Below are 13,948 nucleotides of genomic sequence, written 5' to 3' on the forward strand. Positions count from 1 at the left end.
GGTTCAGCAGGTTACACACTCGACTAGCATCCATGAGGACACAGGTTTAATCCCTGGCCTCGCTCAGTGGGTTAAGGATCCGGCATTGCCATGATCTGCAGTGTAGGGCACAGATGCAGTTCGGATCCCATGTAGCTGTGGCATAGGCTGGCAGCTGCAGCTCCGATTCGATCCCTAGCCTAGGAACTTCTATGTGCCTCAGGTGAGGCCCTAAAAGCCAAAAAAGACCTCAATTTGTTGTGAAAGAATGACTGAAGAACAGTTCATATGCTTCAAATCCTTATAATCTGCAACAAATCTTAAACTGCAAGGGTTATCACTTTTTAAATAAATAATTTAAATGCAGAAAAATGACAGAGAGGTGTCATTAACACCTATGTTCTTCTCTATCAAGAATTATCAACTAATTTTAATAAATTTTAAGTGTATTCTTCTTTTCAAATGAAATAGACTGTTAGAAATTAAAGCCAAAACGCCCTTTATCTACCATCTCGATTCCATTTCTCTCTGTACCTATTCTATGAAGTATAGCCTATTAGGCTTCTTATACTAATATAAACATACACAGTGTGATTATTAATACAATATACAACAGTTACATCCATAAGACTGGCTCTTTTATCTTCCCACAGAAAAGAATGGGGCTTTACAGATGCTGAGTCTGCTTCATGAACCAGAAGAACCTAATAATATTTGTAAATATCTCTTAAAAGAGGCTTGTATTTTTAGTATAAGGTCTTCCAACATGCTATGCAGTGGCATAGCAAAAAAAAAAAAAAATGAGGCTGCTTCTGTGTATAAGCAGGATTCTGCCAACACTGAAGATGTGGCTAGCAGCTATGCACCCCATCAGGGGACCCAAGAGACCAGAAAAGGTTAGGCTAAGATACTCCGCATCTGCTTCATCTCTGTGTAGTCATCTCACTTCCACCATATCCTGTGCCTCTGGCTAAACGAGTCAGGGATTTATGGAAGTCTGGAGCACATATAAGGTCTCTGCCAGAAAATCTGTAATCCATCTGTAACACTAGGCCATTGGTGTCAGAAGTGGGACAGGCATGAGGCACTACCATGGCCAAATTTAGTCGGAGATCAGAATGGCAAAGTAGGAAATAAGTAACACATGCATGAAAAAGAATTTTTGTGAGAGGAGCCAGGTCCAGTGGAATTCACTGGCTGTTCTTCTGCCTCCAACCACTTGCACCTGGCATGTAATAAAAGATGGCTGAGCCAAAGGCAAGGAGCCCAAGGCATAATTCTTGGAATCCTCTATTTGAGCCAAAACAGTAGCTGGAACGAAGAAAACTCCAAAGGGGGTGGAAACCACAAAAGAAGGAAATGTCGGAGATTTTCGCCCACACCTACGGATCACAAAGGGATGGCCCCCAAGAGACATGGGAAGAGGTAGGCTTTTCCCATGTATGGGCGGGGTGGATCCCCAAGGACCCCTGGAGGTGGAACAGGTGGTCAGCATCCTTCCAGAGACAAATGATAGCTATTGAGGTTTGGAGGTAAGAGGAAATGAGAACAGAACTGAGAAATGGAGGAGTTCCTGTTGTGGCGCAGTGGTTAACGAATCCGACTAGGAACCATGAGGTTGCGGGTTCGATCCCTGACCTCGCTCAGGGGGTTAAGGATCTGGTGCCTCCATGAGATGTGCTGTAGGTGGCAGACACGGCTCGGATCCTATGCTGCTGTGGCTGTGGTGTAGGCCAGCAGCTGTAGCTCCGATTCGACCTCTCACCTGGGAACTTCCATATGCTGCTGGTGTGGCCCTAAAAAAGCAAAAAAAAAAAAAAATAAAACACATGTACATCTTTACAGACAATGATGACCTTGGAACTCTGGGATTTGTTCCACTTAACTGCACTCTTCCATCAAAAATGGTGTTCAAGGGGTCAGGTCTCAGAAATAATGTTCTATTTGGAACACACATCCTCTGAACAGAAAATTTTATGAGAATAGAAAACTGGCATTGATAAGTGTGCCCCCTGCAAAAAGCTTTTTTTTTTAAATTTTGTTCCAAGCAATGGTGGTATGGGACATGGGTTCAGTTGAGGTGTTTGTATGTTTGAGCTGCTATCTCAAAAGCTGGAGACTGTAAGTCTTTTCCAAGAGGTTTCATAGTTCCTCCATAAATCTGATTTAAAGGGTCTCAAGACAACACAACCCAAGTGTCAGAGAGCTGCCCTCTGCTTTGTTCTAGACAAGTGTACTTGGTGGAAGATAACTGGAGCCAAGTGAAATATAGGCTAGGGGCTGGTAAGGCTCCTGGCCTCTGAATACAACTGATCACTCCTCCTACCCCACCTCCCCCAGCCCTGGCTTGAGAGATGTGAGAACCTTGCTTCAAGTTTAGTTTCCAAAATTTCTGAGCTGAAAAGTATTCCCTCAACCCAATGCACACATTTCCCATAACAAAAGGTGAAAAGATAATGGAGAAGGTGAAGAGATGGCAAACCAACAATATTTGGGAAGAAAGATTCACTGTATAAAAGAAAAAAATATCAGGATCTCTGGATCTGGAAAGAGGAGAGAGACTAAACACGGAAAGAGCTTTGAACCCAGAGCTGGTCCAGTGGCGCTAGATGGGGTCCTTGACCCAGTCCTGCATGTACAGCTATGCAGGTGCCACAGAGCCACGGGCAGCAGCCCTGCCCTAGGACAATTATGCCGCCACCTCCTTCACAGCAGGAAGGAGGCCTGAAGCAGCAGGCTTGAAGATGACAATGGATCAAGGAGCAACTGCTCAAAAACCCACGCTCCTGAAAGTGGAAGCCAGACAAAACACTTCCCCAAGGCAGATGAAGGGCAACTTCAAGGAGTCTTGGTTTCCTTCTCTCTCAAGGTCACCTTGTGGAGATGAGTCCAAAAGGACCCCCGGTTGGGACCATCACGCCCACGTATAGACAACGGGGACCTTCAGAACTTCCATCCCCACCCTCCAAGCAAACAGGTAATCTGCGAAAACAGGTAAATTCCTGGAGCACATCCGCATCAGGAACTCCAATGTCTGGACTGTGACAAAACCACCCTTCTCGGGAGGATGCATGGGTCCCAACCACAGCTACCCTGAAAAATTCCTGCTGAGGTTCTTCTATACCAACTGTACTATTGCCACAGCAACCAAAACTAAGAGGACAGGCAAGACACGTTTTGATCCATATAATAATGTGCATATTTACATTAAACCTTTCGATCACTGTAACGTAAGAAATCTGCAATTTTAGTTTTATGCGACAATAAAAAACTCTCTAGAAAGGGGTCCAAAAAATCTAAAGTAAGCACTAATTTTTAAAAACAGGGGTGTCTATGCAGTAAAAACAGTAAGTTCAGTTATTCACAAATGATCTATTCTATGTAGCAATAATTTTAACAAAGAGTTCATTCAAAACCTGTAAAAAGTACATTAAATGTGATTTTTTATCTCTTGTACTAACTCAATTTTATGTTTCATTGTAAGCATACTTCATTAATGGTCATAAAAAAAGCAGAAACCAAAATAAAATAAAGAACAATCTCTTCATGGCAAAAATAATAAGTTCAGTTCAGTTACGTCACAGCCCCAGTCTACTAGTGTTTTTATAAACCAGTTCTTGTGGAACCTACATAGAGTGTAAACACTTTATAGTCTTACAAAAACATAGTCCTTCAACTTTTAAGACGTAATTTGAAAATTTTTCCGATGACTCTTCAGATTAATTCATTTTTCACTTTCTGACCTTCATAATTAACTTTTTTTAAGACCTGAGCTAAGTAAGTCAATTCTGAAACAAGCAATCTCTTTACTCCAAGTCCTTTAAAGAGTAAAATCTTGACACTGAGCAGACTCTGGTGCCCAAAATTAATAAAAAGGGTTAAAAGATTTGAACACACTTTAAAAGTGATGTTTGGGGAGTTCCCGTCGTGGCGCAGTGGTTAACGAATCCGACTAGGAACCATGAGGTTGCGGGTTCGGTCCCTGCGCTTGCTCAGTGGGTTAACGATCCGGCGTTGCCGTGAGCTGTGGTGTAGGTTGCAGACGCGGCTCGGATCCCGCGTTGCTGTGGCTCTGGCGTAGGCCGGTGGCTACAGCTCCGATTCAACCCCTAGCCTGGGAACCTCCATATGCCGCGGGAGCGGCCCAAGAAATAGCAAAAAAAAAGTAATGTTTGGGCATTCCTGCCATGGCACGGTGGGTTAAGAATCCAACTGCAGGAGTTCCCGCTGTGGTGCGGTAGGTTAAGATTCTGACTGCAGCGCCTCGAGTCACGGTGGAGGTGTGGGGTTCAATCCCTGTCCCAGGAACTTCCAGATGCCATGAGTGCGGCAAAATAAATACATAAATAATAAAGTTTGTGTTTTCTCTCTACCATGTGTCTTTTATTTGAGCTCCTGTGGCAGCCAGCTCCTAACAGGATGCCTAAAGATGCCCACTCCGGCAGTCGACCCCTTGAGTGATGGCCTCCCCTTGAATGGGAGCTGAACCTACTGAGTGACTTGAATATGGTCAGAGGGATGGATGTCCCTTCCAAAAGTGGGTGACAGACTTCCAGCTGCTCACACTCCCTCCTGCCCTCTCGACCACTCACTCTGGCAAAGCCGGGTACCTCGCTGTCAGGAACTGAATCCTCCCAACAACCATGCCAGTCATCTTGGAAGCAGACCCCTCCCCACTCGGGTTCGGTGGACTGCAGCCTGTGACAAAGTCCTGACTCAAAGAAATGGTGAGAAAGCAAAGCCAGTCAATTTCAGGGAATAAAGCGTTAACACCTTTACACCGCAATGGACAACTCATAAAGTTGCCTTAGGGTGAGACTGGGATTTCTTTCTTTTTTTCTTTCTTTTTTTTTTTTTTTTAAGAAAGTTGGTACCCAACAAACACAGACAGGTGAGAATCATCTGGATTCATGCCCTTAAGGGCCAATTCCAAGATGCTTAAGAAGAAAAATGGTGACGCCAACTTCCTGGCTATACGCGCCTTTAAGTACACACTCTGACAGTGACAAAAACTTGCTTTTCCTTAGATGAGTAAGTTCCCTTGCTCAAATCAACTGTAAAAAGCCAAAGGGAGGAGTTCCCGTCATGGCGCAGTGGTTAACGAATCCGACTAGGAACCGTGAGGTTGCAGGTTCGACCCCTGGCCCTGCTCAGTGGGTTAAGGATCCGGCGTTGCCATGAGCTGTGGTGTAGGTCGAAGACGCGGCTCAGATCCCACATTGCTGTGGCTCTGGCGTAGCCCAGCGGCTATAGATCTGATTAGGCCCCTAGCCTGGGAACCTCCATATACTGCAGGAGCAGCCCTAGAAAAGGCAAAAAAACAAACAAACAAACCAAAAACTCAAAAAATCCAAAGGGATAAATGGGCAGAAAGGCATGCTGTTTAAAATATCTTTTTCTATCCTTAACATTACGAACGGTCCCTGTTTTATTCTGTTCTCTTCCAGCATCCCAATAAAACACTACAAAGCGGCTCTGAGGATCTAACGTCTCCACAACAAGAGGCCAGGGCTCCTTAAAAAAATATTAGCTGACTACATGTTTGGGACAGAAAACCTAGAGGTCAGCCCGAAGCTCCTCACTGTCACAGAACAATCAAGACACTCTCAGAGATGTGTGGAAACGGGGAAAAGGGATCTAGTTGAAAGGGGCTCCCACTGACCAACTTGTCATCAATTAGGCAGCAGAAAAAGTCTTAATTACAGTCCCCTGGAGCAACTCCAGACCATCCAAGGCCACCCATTCGTAAGGATCAAACCTTAAAGCACTCCTTAAAAAGTTCTCCTTGCTGACATGAGTCCGCGAATTCATGCTTGGTTCCAAAGAGGCAAATACACGACCCACCATGAGTGACAGAAGGACCAAGGGAAATGGGTTTGTGACCTCATGAGCAGTTTTGGAACCACTGGAATAAAGCGGGGGGGGGGGATGAAGCAGAGCTGAGTGATCTGCCAGAAAACAGGCTTTCCAGGGTCCTGGGAAGCTGGAGACGGGAATGTGGGTGACAGCACTGCATCGTCCCCTGGATGGTAACAAGCGTCCAGAATGTGTGAGGTTACTAAACACCTTTTTACGAGTAAAACACAGGGAGTTCCCGTCGTGGCGCAGCAGAAACGAAACTGACGAGGAACCATGAGGTTGTGGGTTCAATCCCTGGCCTCGCTCAGTGGGTTAAGGATCCAGTGTTGCCATGAGCTGTGGTGTAGGTTGCAGACGCGGCTCAGATCCCGCGTTGCTGTGGCTGTGGTGTAGGCTGGCAGCTACAGCTCCAATTAGACCCCTAGCCTGGGAACCGCCTTATGCCGTGGGAGCGGCCCAAGAAATGGCAAAAAGACAAAAAAATAAATAAATTAAAAAAAAATAGCACACGGACTGGTGGCAGGTTCTTCCGGGGTGTTAATGGAAGCCCCCCCAAAGGCAGAAAAAATCCAGGCATGGAGTTGTTTTCTCAGCTCTGGAAGCTGTTCCTCCTGTTAGACAACTAAGGGGCCAAAACCATGCTGTATCTGCTCGTGAACAGGGTGGGCGGTCCACTCGTCTGTTAAATTTCTATATCCTGGGCTTCATGAGAAAGAAAATGAATGAACCGTCTATTCCTTCCCCCCACCAACCCAACCCCCCCAAAACACCCCAGGCATCAAACATTCACCTATTCAATATCAGCAGACATTGCCAAAGGAGCACTCAAAAAAAAAAACCTGTTCCAATATTCACTACTCAACAATGAACACAGCCACCTAATTGCTCAGATCCTTGTCAAAACTTTTCATTTTTGCCAAATTGATGAGAGGGGAGAAATGTTGGCTCCCTGATTGAATTCAGTCTAAAGAGGCCAAGGGGGAGGTGGGGGAGAGTGACCAACCAAAAAGAATGCCTTGCAAATAACAAGTGTAACAAATGATTGTGGAAACTGACAAGGCGTAAGTAAGAGGGATGCCATTTCCTAGGAGCCTGTTTTGTGCCAGGAACCCAGCCAGACCATTTACAGGAGTTAGGAGTTCTCTCTGGCTCCCGCAACACCAGGGCATTCCTCTAACCCCTTTACAGATGCAATAATAAAGGTGCAGAACAATGAAGTATCGTTCCAAGCTCCCCTCACAAACCTGGGGCTGAGATTCCAAGAGCTATAGGACCATCACCACCTTCCAGTTTTAGAATCGTTCCATCACACCAAAACATCCTCTCGTGCCCACGTGCTACAAATCCTTGCTCCCACGCCCAGCCCCAGGCAACTACTGCTCTGCTTTCTGTCTCTACCGATTTGTCTTTTCTGAATATTTCATACAGTATGCAATCTTTTGCATCTGGCTGCTTCCGCTCCGTGTGACGCTGTTTGAGGTTCCTCCATGCTGCAGCGTATGATCAACAGTTCATTCGTGTTGACTGCTACTCAGGATGCCACCGGCGGGATTCACCAGGTGATAGACATTTGGATCGCTTCCAGCTTGTGGCGACCATGAAGAGCGCTATGAGCATTCCTGTGTGTGTCTCTGTGTGGACATATGTTTTCATTTCTGTTGGGTGCGTTCCTGGAAGTGTGGAATTGCTGGATCCTATGGCAACTTTTTCATCCTAAACTTTTTCAAGACACTGCCAAGCTGCTTGCCAAAGTGGCGTCACCATTTTGTTTTCCCTCCAGCAACAAATGAAAATTGTGTGCTGAATAGTCAAGAAACGGGGAGGACTTTCCATCTCTTCCACTCAAGCGCCAGGGGATGTGTGTGTGTCAGATGCCCCTCAGCAGCTTAACTCTGGTGCAAGAAAAAATTAAGTCTGTAACACCGCGGACTCACTTCAATGTATTCGTTACCTGCCAGCTTGATGGTGGATCTGCTGGGGCTTCTGAGCAGCCCACACCTGGGTAAATACTGAGGACAACGGGCCAAGGAAATTAAAGCTGACGTTTTGAAAGGGGGGGGGGGCGCAATGGATCAAGATTGCTCAGTGGCTCAGCCACCTTTCACCACTCTGCCTTTTTGATACATTAATTCCCATTGTTCACAGCTGACTTCTGCTAAGTCCCTTGGGGTCTATGCCTCCAGTCCTGGCTGTGTCTTTTTTAGAGCCTGCAACACTTGCCAAGAGAGAACAAACAAATGATTTTATTACATTCATTCCTCCCTCTTCTAGGCAAATAAGAATGTCCAGCAAGACCACATCCAATGCCAAATCACGTCCCCAACAGGCACTGTGTCCCACCTGGACACAACACTAGTGATCCCGGTTGTCCCTTTGGCTGCCTCTGACTGCTATTAGTCCATTTAAAAAAAAAAAACAGAAAAACAAAAAAACACAGCTTTCTTCCTCTCCAAACCAATTTGAATCCATTTTACAAGATTTCACAAGACACTCTAACTGCTTTCTAATATCTACATGGGGCTGCCTCCTAGCCCCAATTCCGTAATGTGCCTGCAAATGCTATTACACCTGTCAGGCATGGTTTGTTTTCAATAATCTCATAGCTTTTTTATTTATTGGAATGCCACAGCCTTCGATGGGTTTACTTAGTCGTTGCTTATTTATCAAGTGCACAAAGCATTTTCCCCCCTACTAGCCCCAGAGGGCCATACACTTGATTTCTAGGTTAGGGAAGAGATGGAGACGGAGCAGGAGGCAGAGCCCCGGAGGCAAGGCAGCCTGTGTGAGGCGGGAAGTAGGAAGGGAGAGACGGACACGAACACTCTCCTATTGTAAAGTGTGACTACCCATCCTTTCTCATTCACAGAGTAAACAGTGCTTGGAACCAAACACACCTATCGCAACCCTATGTATTGGTATCACCTGTTTCATCCTAAAAGAGACATCAAGCCCCGCAAAAAGAAGAAAAGGAGAAAAATGAAAAAACACCACCCAAAGCCAGCCATCGAATCTTTGATTGGTAACTGAGCTTAACACCACTGCCCCCTTGGCCTGTGTACACACAGCAGAGCCACACCGCTCCCCTTGTCCCTTCGGGATCGATTCAAGGCACCTCACCCTGTGCATGTCATCTCATTGAGTCTTTTCAAAATCCAGCGAGGCAGCTCTCATCATTCTCACCTGGCAGATGAGATGCTGGGGAGTCAAGAAGGAAATGACTTGCCCAAGCTGGCCCAGCTAGAAAGAGGCAGGGGCAGGGTTCCAACTGAAGGCTTCAGTCTCATCTCTGCTCAATCAGGCTGCCCCTCCCAGTTAAAACCCCTGGTTCCCCCATCAGAGTTGCCATGAGACTCAACCATCTCTTCCTCATCATCAGTAAATATTTCTCAAGGACCCAGTGCCTCTATGGCATTGCTCTTGTCTCCACAGCAACACGCTGCCAGAGAGTCATGGGAGTTTCCTGTGCTCAAAAGAATGATGCTGTAATGTCCTGTGATCGTAGCTCTGAAAGGTGACAGCTACACTACTACAGAGGATGCTGTCTCAGCTGGCAGCCTGGAGCCTGCAGGAGCCGTTGTGGGGCTAAGCAAGAAGAAATTAAGGAGAAAGGCAGTGGGTTGACACCCAAGATGATGGACTACTTTCACTATGAACGTGTTTGCAATTGTTGCTGAAAGAGAACCCATGCCAGGTTTGCACATTAATTGTTCTTTTATTAGGAAACAAATCAAGCAATCCAGGAGAGAAAGTAAAATTTGACTGTACTGCTGCTAACAGTTCCCCAGAGGTATCTGGCAATGATTATCGAGTTAAATGACTACATCGCTAACAATTGCAATCGCAAGTAAGTTCCTTCTAAGATCCATTTTTTGCTCTCAATGTACGCAGGTGGAAACCCACTAGTAAATAAACTAATTATCCCCTTATCCATTTGCTTAACTCTTTCCCTCTCTCCTCAACTCATGTTTTTTGCCACACTTTCCAGAGGCTGAATTTTTAAATGCTTTTTTTTAAAGTCATCATTCCTTATAAAAATCATCCTGGCTCATGACCCAAGAAGGAAGAAGGAAATTGCCTTCTGATAACAAGCTTTTGCCACTGAGTTTTGGACACAATGACCAGCATGCTACAATGAAAATACATCACCCCAACTGTGTATTGAATGTATGCTTACAAACTGAAATTGCTTTCGAGACTGGGAATTTTCAGATTAAAAGAACATGGAGCCCACAACCACTGAGTTTTTAAATGTATTGTTCACCCAAACTTGCCAAAAGTTTTAAACCAGATTCCTTCAAGGAAATCAAACTACTGTCATATTTATACTAGATACAGAGTCCAACAATTTCTGCATTTAGAAATAAAGAAGTCCGTTTTAAGAAGTCAACATTTGCAGCATTTCTGCATCTACAAGTACAGACGTCAGAAACCTGGGAAAAAATAATCTAATTTAAATGGTCTAGTTAGCATTAGACTGGAAAGGAGAGAAAGAATTATACAGAAAACTCTCATTTTTACAAATGAGTGAGGCTTAGAATGCATCAAATCTCCAACATAAACTAATCCCTCTCGTTTAAGGAGCCCCTGGAACAAACGCAGACACTTGCGAAGTATATGCTATAGTAGGTTTGCAGAAGCCACTCAGCTCAGGTAGAATCAAAAGAAACAGATGGTGCCTTAACAGTAGATTTCTTCCCAAACTGTACTCCAGGACTGCTTTTCTTTCCCCTGTGTTCCGAAGAGCAAACAAAGAAAAGGTGCTTGCTCCTCACACTTCTCTAAATGTTTTAACAAAAGGCTGCTGAATAAACACATTACTCATTTAAAAATTGTAAAGAAGTTCTATTCCGGAGATGAAAGCAACTGGATTTGCATTTTAACAGTTGTGAGCGAGCGCCACCTGGCGGGAGCATCCGGAACCGGCGTGCTTTTAGCATCGGGCAGCTTCGCAAGCTGGGACGGTTTTACCGCACGCTACCTAAGAAGAGACCCGCGGAGAAATATTTTCTATATTGTTCTTGCCGTGGAAACGTGAGTACCATCCATGTGTGGCAGGCCTTCCAAGCCTCGGAAGATAGTAAAATCTAAGTCACGCAGGATGCCCGGTCTCCAGGACTGCCCCAAGCGTCCTCCTCCCTTCCCTGCCCTAGCACACCTAATACAGACCCAAAGCGAGGAAGACAAGAATTGCGCACCATCTTCAGAACGGGTGTGTGTCTGTCCCTCTTCTCTTACTTGCTAAGCCAACCTTTCAGCTTCACACACCTCAAAAGAAGTGTCCCAGTCGCCTAACTTCGCAGCCAGGAAACAGGAGCAAGGAAGGCTCCTGCGCATTTCCAGGGGACTGTCACCCCAGCGGCTCCTAACCTCAGAAGCAGCCTGTTTGAAAAGGTTACACTCCCCCACAGTTTCTTTCTCCTTCTCGTTTTCCCCTTCTTTCTTTCAGCGTGATAACCGATGGGCACCCCCGTTACTCAAGCAATCGTAAACGAGCCTTTCCCTAAGTCCCACTCGTTCAGCTCGGCCTGCCCCTGTGGTCCCAGCAAGCCCCCCTCAACGTGGTCACACCTGAGCTAATTGGTGCTCAAGCTAATAGGGAACTTCAAGGTGATTCTGAACTTGGAAGCGCACCTGCGCCGCTTCCTCCCTTGTCTCCCTCCACCACTGCCTACCCTTTGGGGGCTCAGGGCTGGAAGGTTCCTACGGTGGGGTGTGGGGGCTGTTAAGCCCCCGGCCCCTGGTGGCCTCCTGTACGTGTCAACTCGCCATTAGGAGCCTTCCAGGGCGACCCCCCCCCCACACACACACACACACACGCGGGAAACTACCTCTTCTCGCCTCCTTCCCATGGTCAAACCCAAGTACGAGTCCCCCAAACTTTTCAGGAGCAGATACGCTCACAGGTCAAAGGCACTCCACCCGAAGGGCCTTAACAGCAGCACCCGTTTACACCGGGTGAAAACCACGGGGTAGGGAGAAGGATTGCTGTCTCAGTCGTTGACACAAACACCCCCACGGTGCCTTCAGCGGCGAAAGGACAATTTTAGGGGCGCTGCGTGTTTAGAGCAAGTCTGGAGCCGCCTGTATCTCCCGGGAGGAAAGAAAAGCCACCGCCCTGGCAGCCTCGGCCTGCTGGCGACCGGTCCTCCCCACGAAAAGCGCGCGCTGCCCAGCGAGCTGCCGGGGAGAGGACGCTCCACCCCGGGCATCGATGCCGCTTCTCGTCTCGCCGCCCCAAACACTCAAGTGACAGATTCCGACAAGTGGGAGGCGGCGAGCGGAAATATTCGCCACAGCCGCAGAAAGTTACTCGAGCCCGGGGGCCGGCAGGAAAGTACAGCGGGGCACTCGGCCGAAAGCGGCGGGCCGGGGGACGCCGGGGGCCGGGCACGCTGGCCGGGGCGCGCCTCGACGCGGCGGCCCGGAGAGATTCGAGCTCCGACCAGCGGCCCCCAGCGCGCCCCGCGAGCCCGCACAACTTTCTCCTCCCGGGACCCCGCGGCGGGCGCCGGGGAGGCAGCGGGGGCCGGGGGCGCACTCACCTGCGGCGCTCTGCGCCCGGGCGCCGGGCAGCGGCGGCAGCTGCAGCCGCAGGAGCAGGCTGAGGGCGAGTGCGGCGAGGCTCGCCATCCGGGCGGCGGCGGCGGCGGCGGTTCAGCCCCTTCCCGCAGGGGCCGGGGCCGGGACTAGAGCGGGCGCGGGGCGGCCCCGCATCGCCGGCGCGGCCGCAGGCGGTGCGCGCCGCTGGGCTCCCGGAGCCGGCGCCGCTGCGCTCGAAGCCGAGGCGCGGCGCGAACTGAAGCGGGAGGCTGGGCGGGGGCGGGACGCGGGGCGGGGGGCGGTGTCCCCGGAGTCCTAACGCCGCCGCCGCCGCCGCCGCCGCCGCCGCCCGCCCGCCCGGCGCTCCGCCTCGGCCGCGCACACACCCTCGCGCGCACGCCCGCGCCTCGCACACGCCCGCGCCTGGCCCACGCGGGCTCCCCGCGCACCCTCGCCCGGCCGGCCGGCTCGGGGCGCTCGATCGCACAGTCACGCGCCTACGCGCGTCACCCCCGCACCGACGCGCCCCGCGGGGTCCTTGCTTCTTTGCCCCACGCTCGCGCCGCCGCGCACCGTCTGCCCGGCTGGGGCGCAGGTATGGGGGCGGTGGGGGGAGGGGGGAGAGAGGGAGCCGCCGTTTGAACTCGGAGTGGGAGACAGGTGAGTGGGGGGACGGGTGGGAGAGGAAGGAAGGAGGGGGCAGCCATCTCAACTCCGGATGGGGAGGCCAGGTGAATGGGGGAAAGGCGGGGGGGGCGGGCATCTGCCCCTAAACTGGAGCAGATATCTGCCGGCGAGGGTCTCGGGCACGCCCTGAGATGAGAATTTCATCTAAGGGTCGGCACACCATCACCACCACTACACACCTACACACTGCTCTGGGTGCATCGATGACCGCGCTGCCAGCGGCCCCCCCCTCCCCGCCCCGCGCCACGTCCTCAGCGGGCCCGGGCACCCCTCTTATTCACCCACACCTCTCCCACGCAGGAGGAAGGAAGACTGGGCATAAGGCATCCCATTCTCGCTGCCTTCCCCCTTCCCCTTCTCGGGAGACAGAGAACCCTGTAGCTTTTTCCCTTTTTCTTCCCGGTCTGAACAAAGACCCGGTTGGGGCTGAAAGCCTAAAATCCTAGATCAGAGTCTGATCCGTTGTCCTCTGCAGCCCACAGGCTGGGACTCTGCTGTCCTGGGAGGAGGGATCATGGAAGAGACCAGGTGCCACTTGGTCCTGGCTGCAGGCCTGGGCAGTAAAAGCCGGGGGCGGGCCTCTGGGCCAAGCTCAAGAGAGTCACACTCTGAGAACCTAGCCAAAACCCTCCTTCGTCTGTATCAGCAAGCCCCCCACCCCATCCCCAGCCTCATCTTTGTTGGGATTCCAAGATTGGATTGCACACACTGCTGGGGAGAAATATGAAAGTCAGGCATGGCTTGGGTTTCCAAGAGTGGGGAGCCTAGGGCTGGGGAATTGAGTTTCCTGGCAGAGAGCACAGAGTCTCCCTCCCCTGTACCCGAGTTCCCACTACACGGAGTGGACCAGTTCCCTTGAATGGAGATGCATTAATTCCCCCCA

The 13,948-nt window shown here is 49.6% G+C and overlaps 1 protein-coding gene across 13 annotated transcripts in view; it reads right to left on the minus strand.

The window, feature by feature from the left end:
* Window positions 1–12,736, minus strand: part of PTPRT (protein tyrosine phosphatase receptor type T) — a 1,176,585-nt gene extending 1,163,849 nt beyond the window's left edge. For all 13 annotated transcript variants that reach the window (XM_085003959.1, XM_085003963.1, XM_085003956.1 and 10 more), the window contains exon 1: window positions 12,381–12,736. In XM_085003959.1, coding sequence (XP_084860085.1) covers window positions 12,381–12,468 — 88 coding nt within the window. In that variant the 5' untranslated portion in view covers window positions 12,469–12,736. The remainder of the gene's footprint in view (window positions 1–12,380) is intronic.
* Window positions 12,737–13,948: the final 1,212 nt, after the last annotated feature.

Source organism: Sus scrofa, chromosome 17 (assembly GCF_054392235.1).
Source record: "Sus scrofa isolate SSC_HxYL_T2T_F1_AM1 chromosome 17, Sscrofa_HxYL_maternal_Yorkshire_Landrace_v2.0, whole genome shotgun sequence".
Classification (NCBI taxonomy): Eukaryota; Metazoa; Chordata; class Mammalia; order Artiodactyla; family Suidae; genus Sus; species Sus scrofa.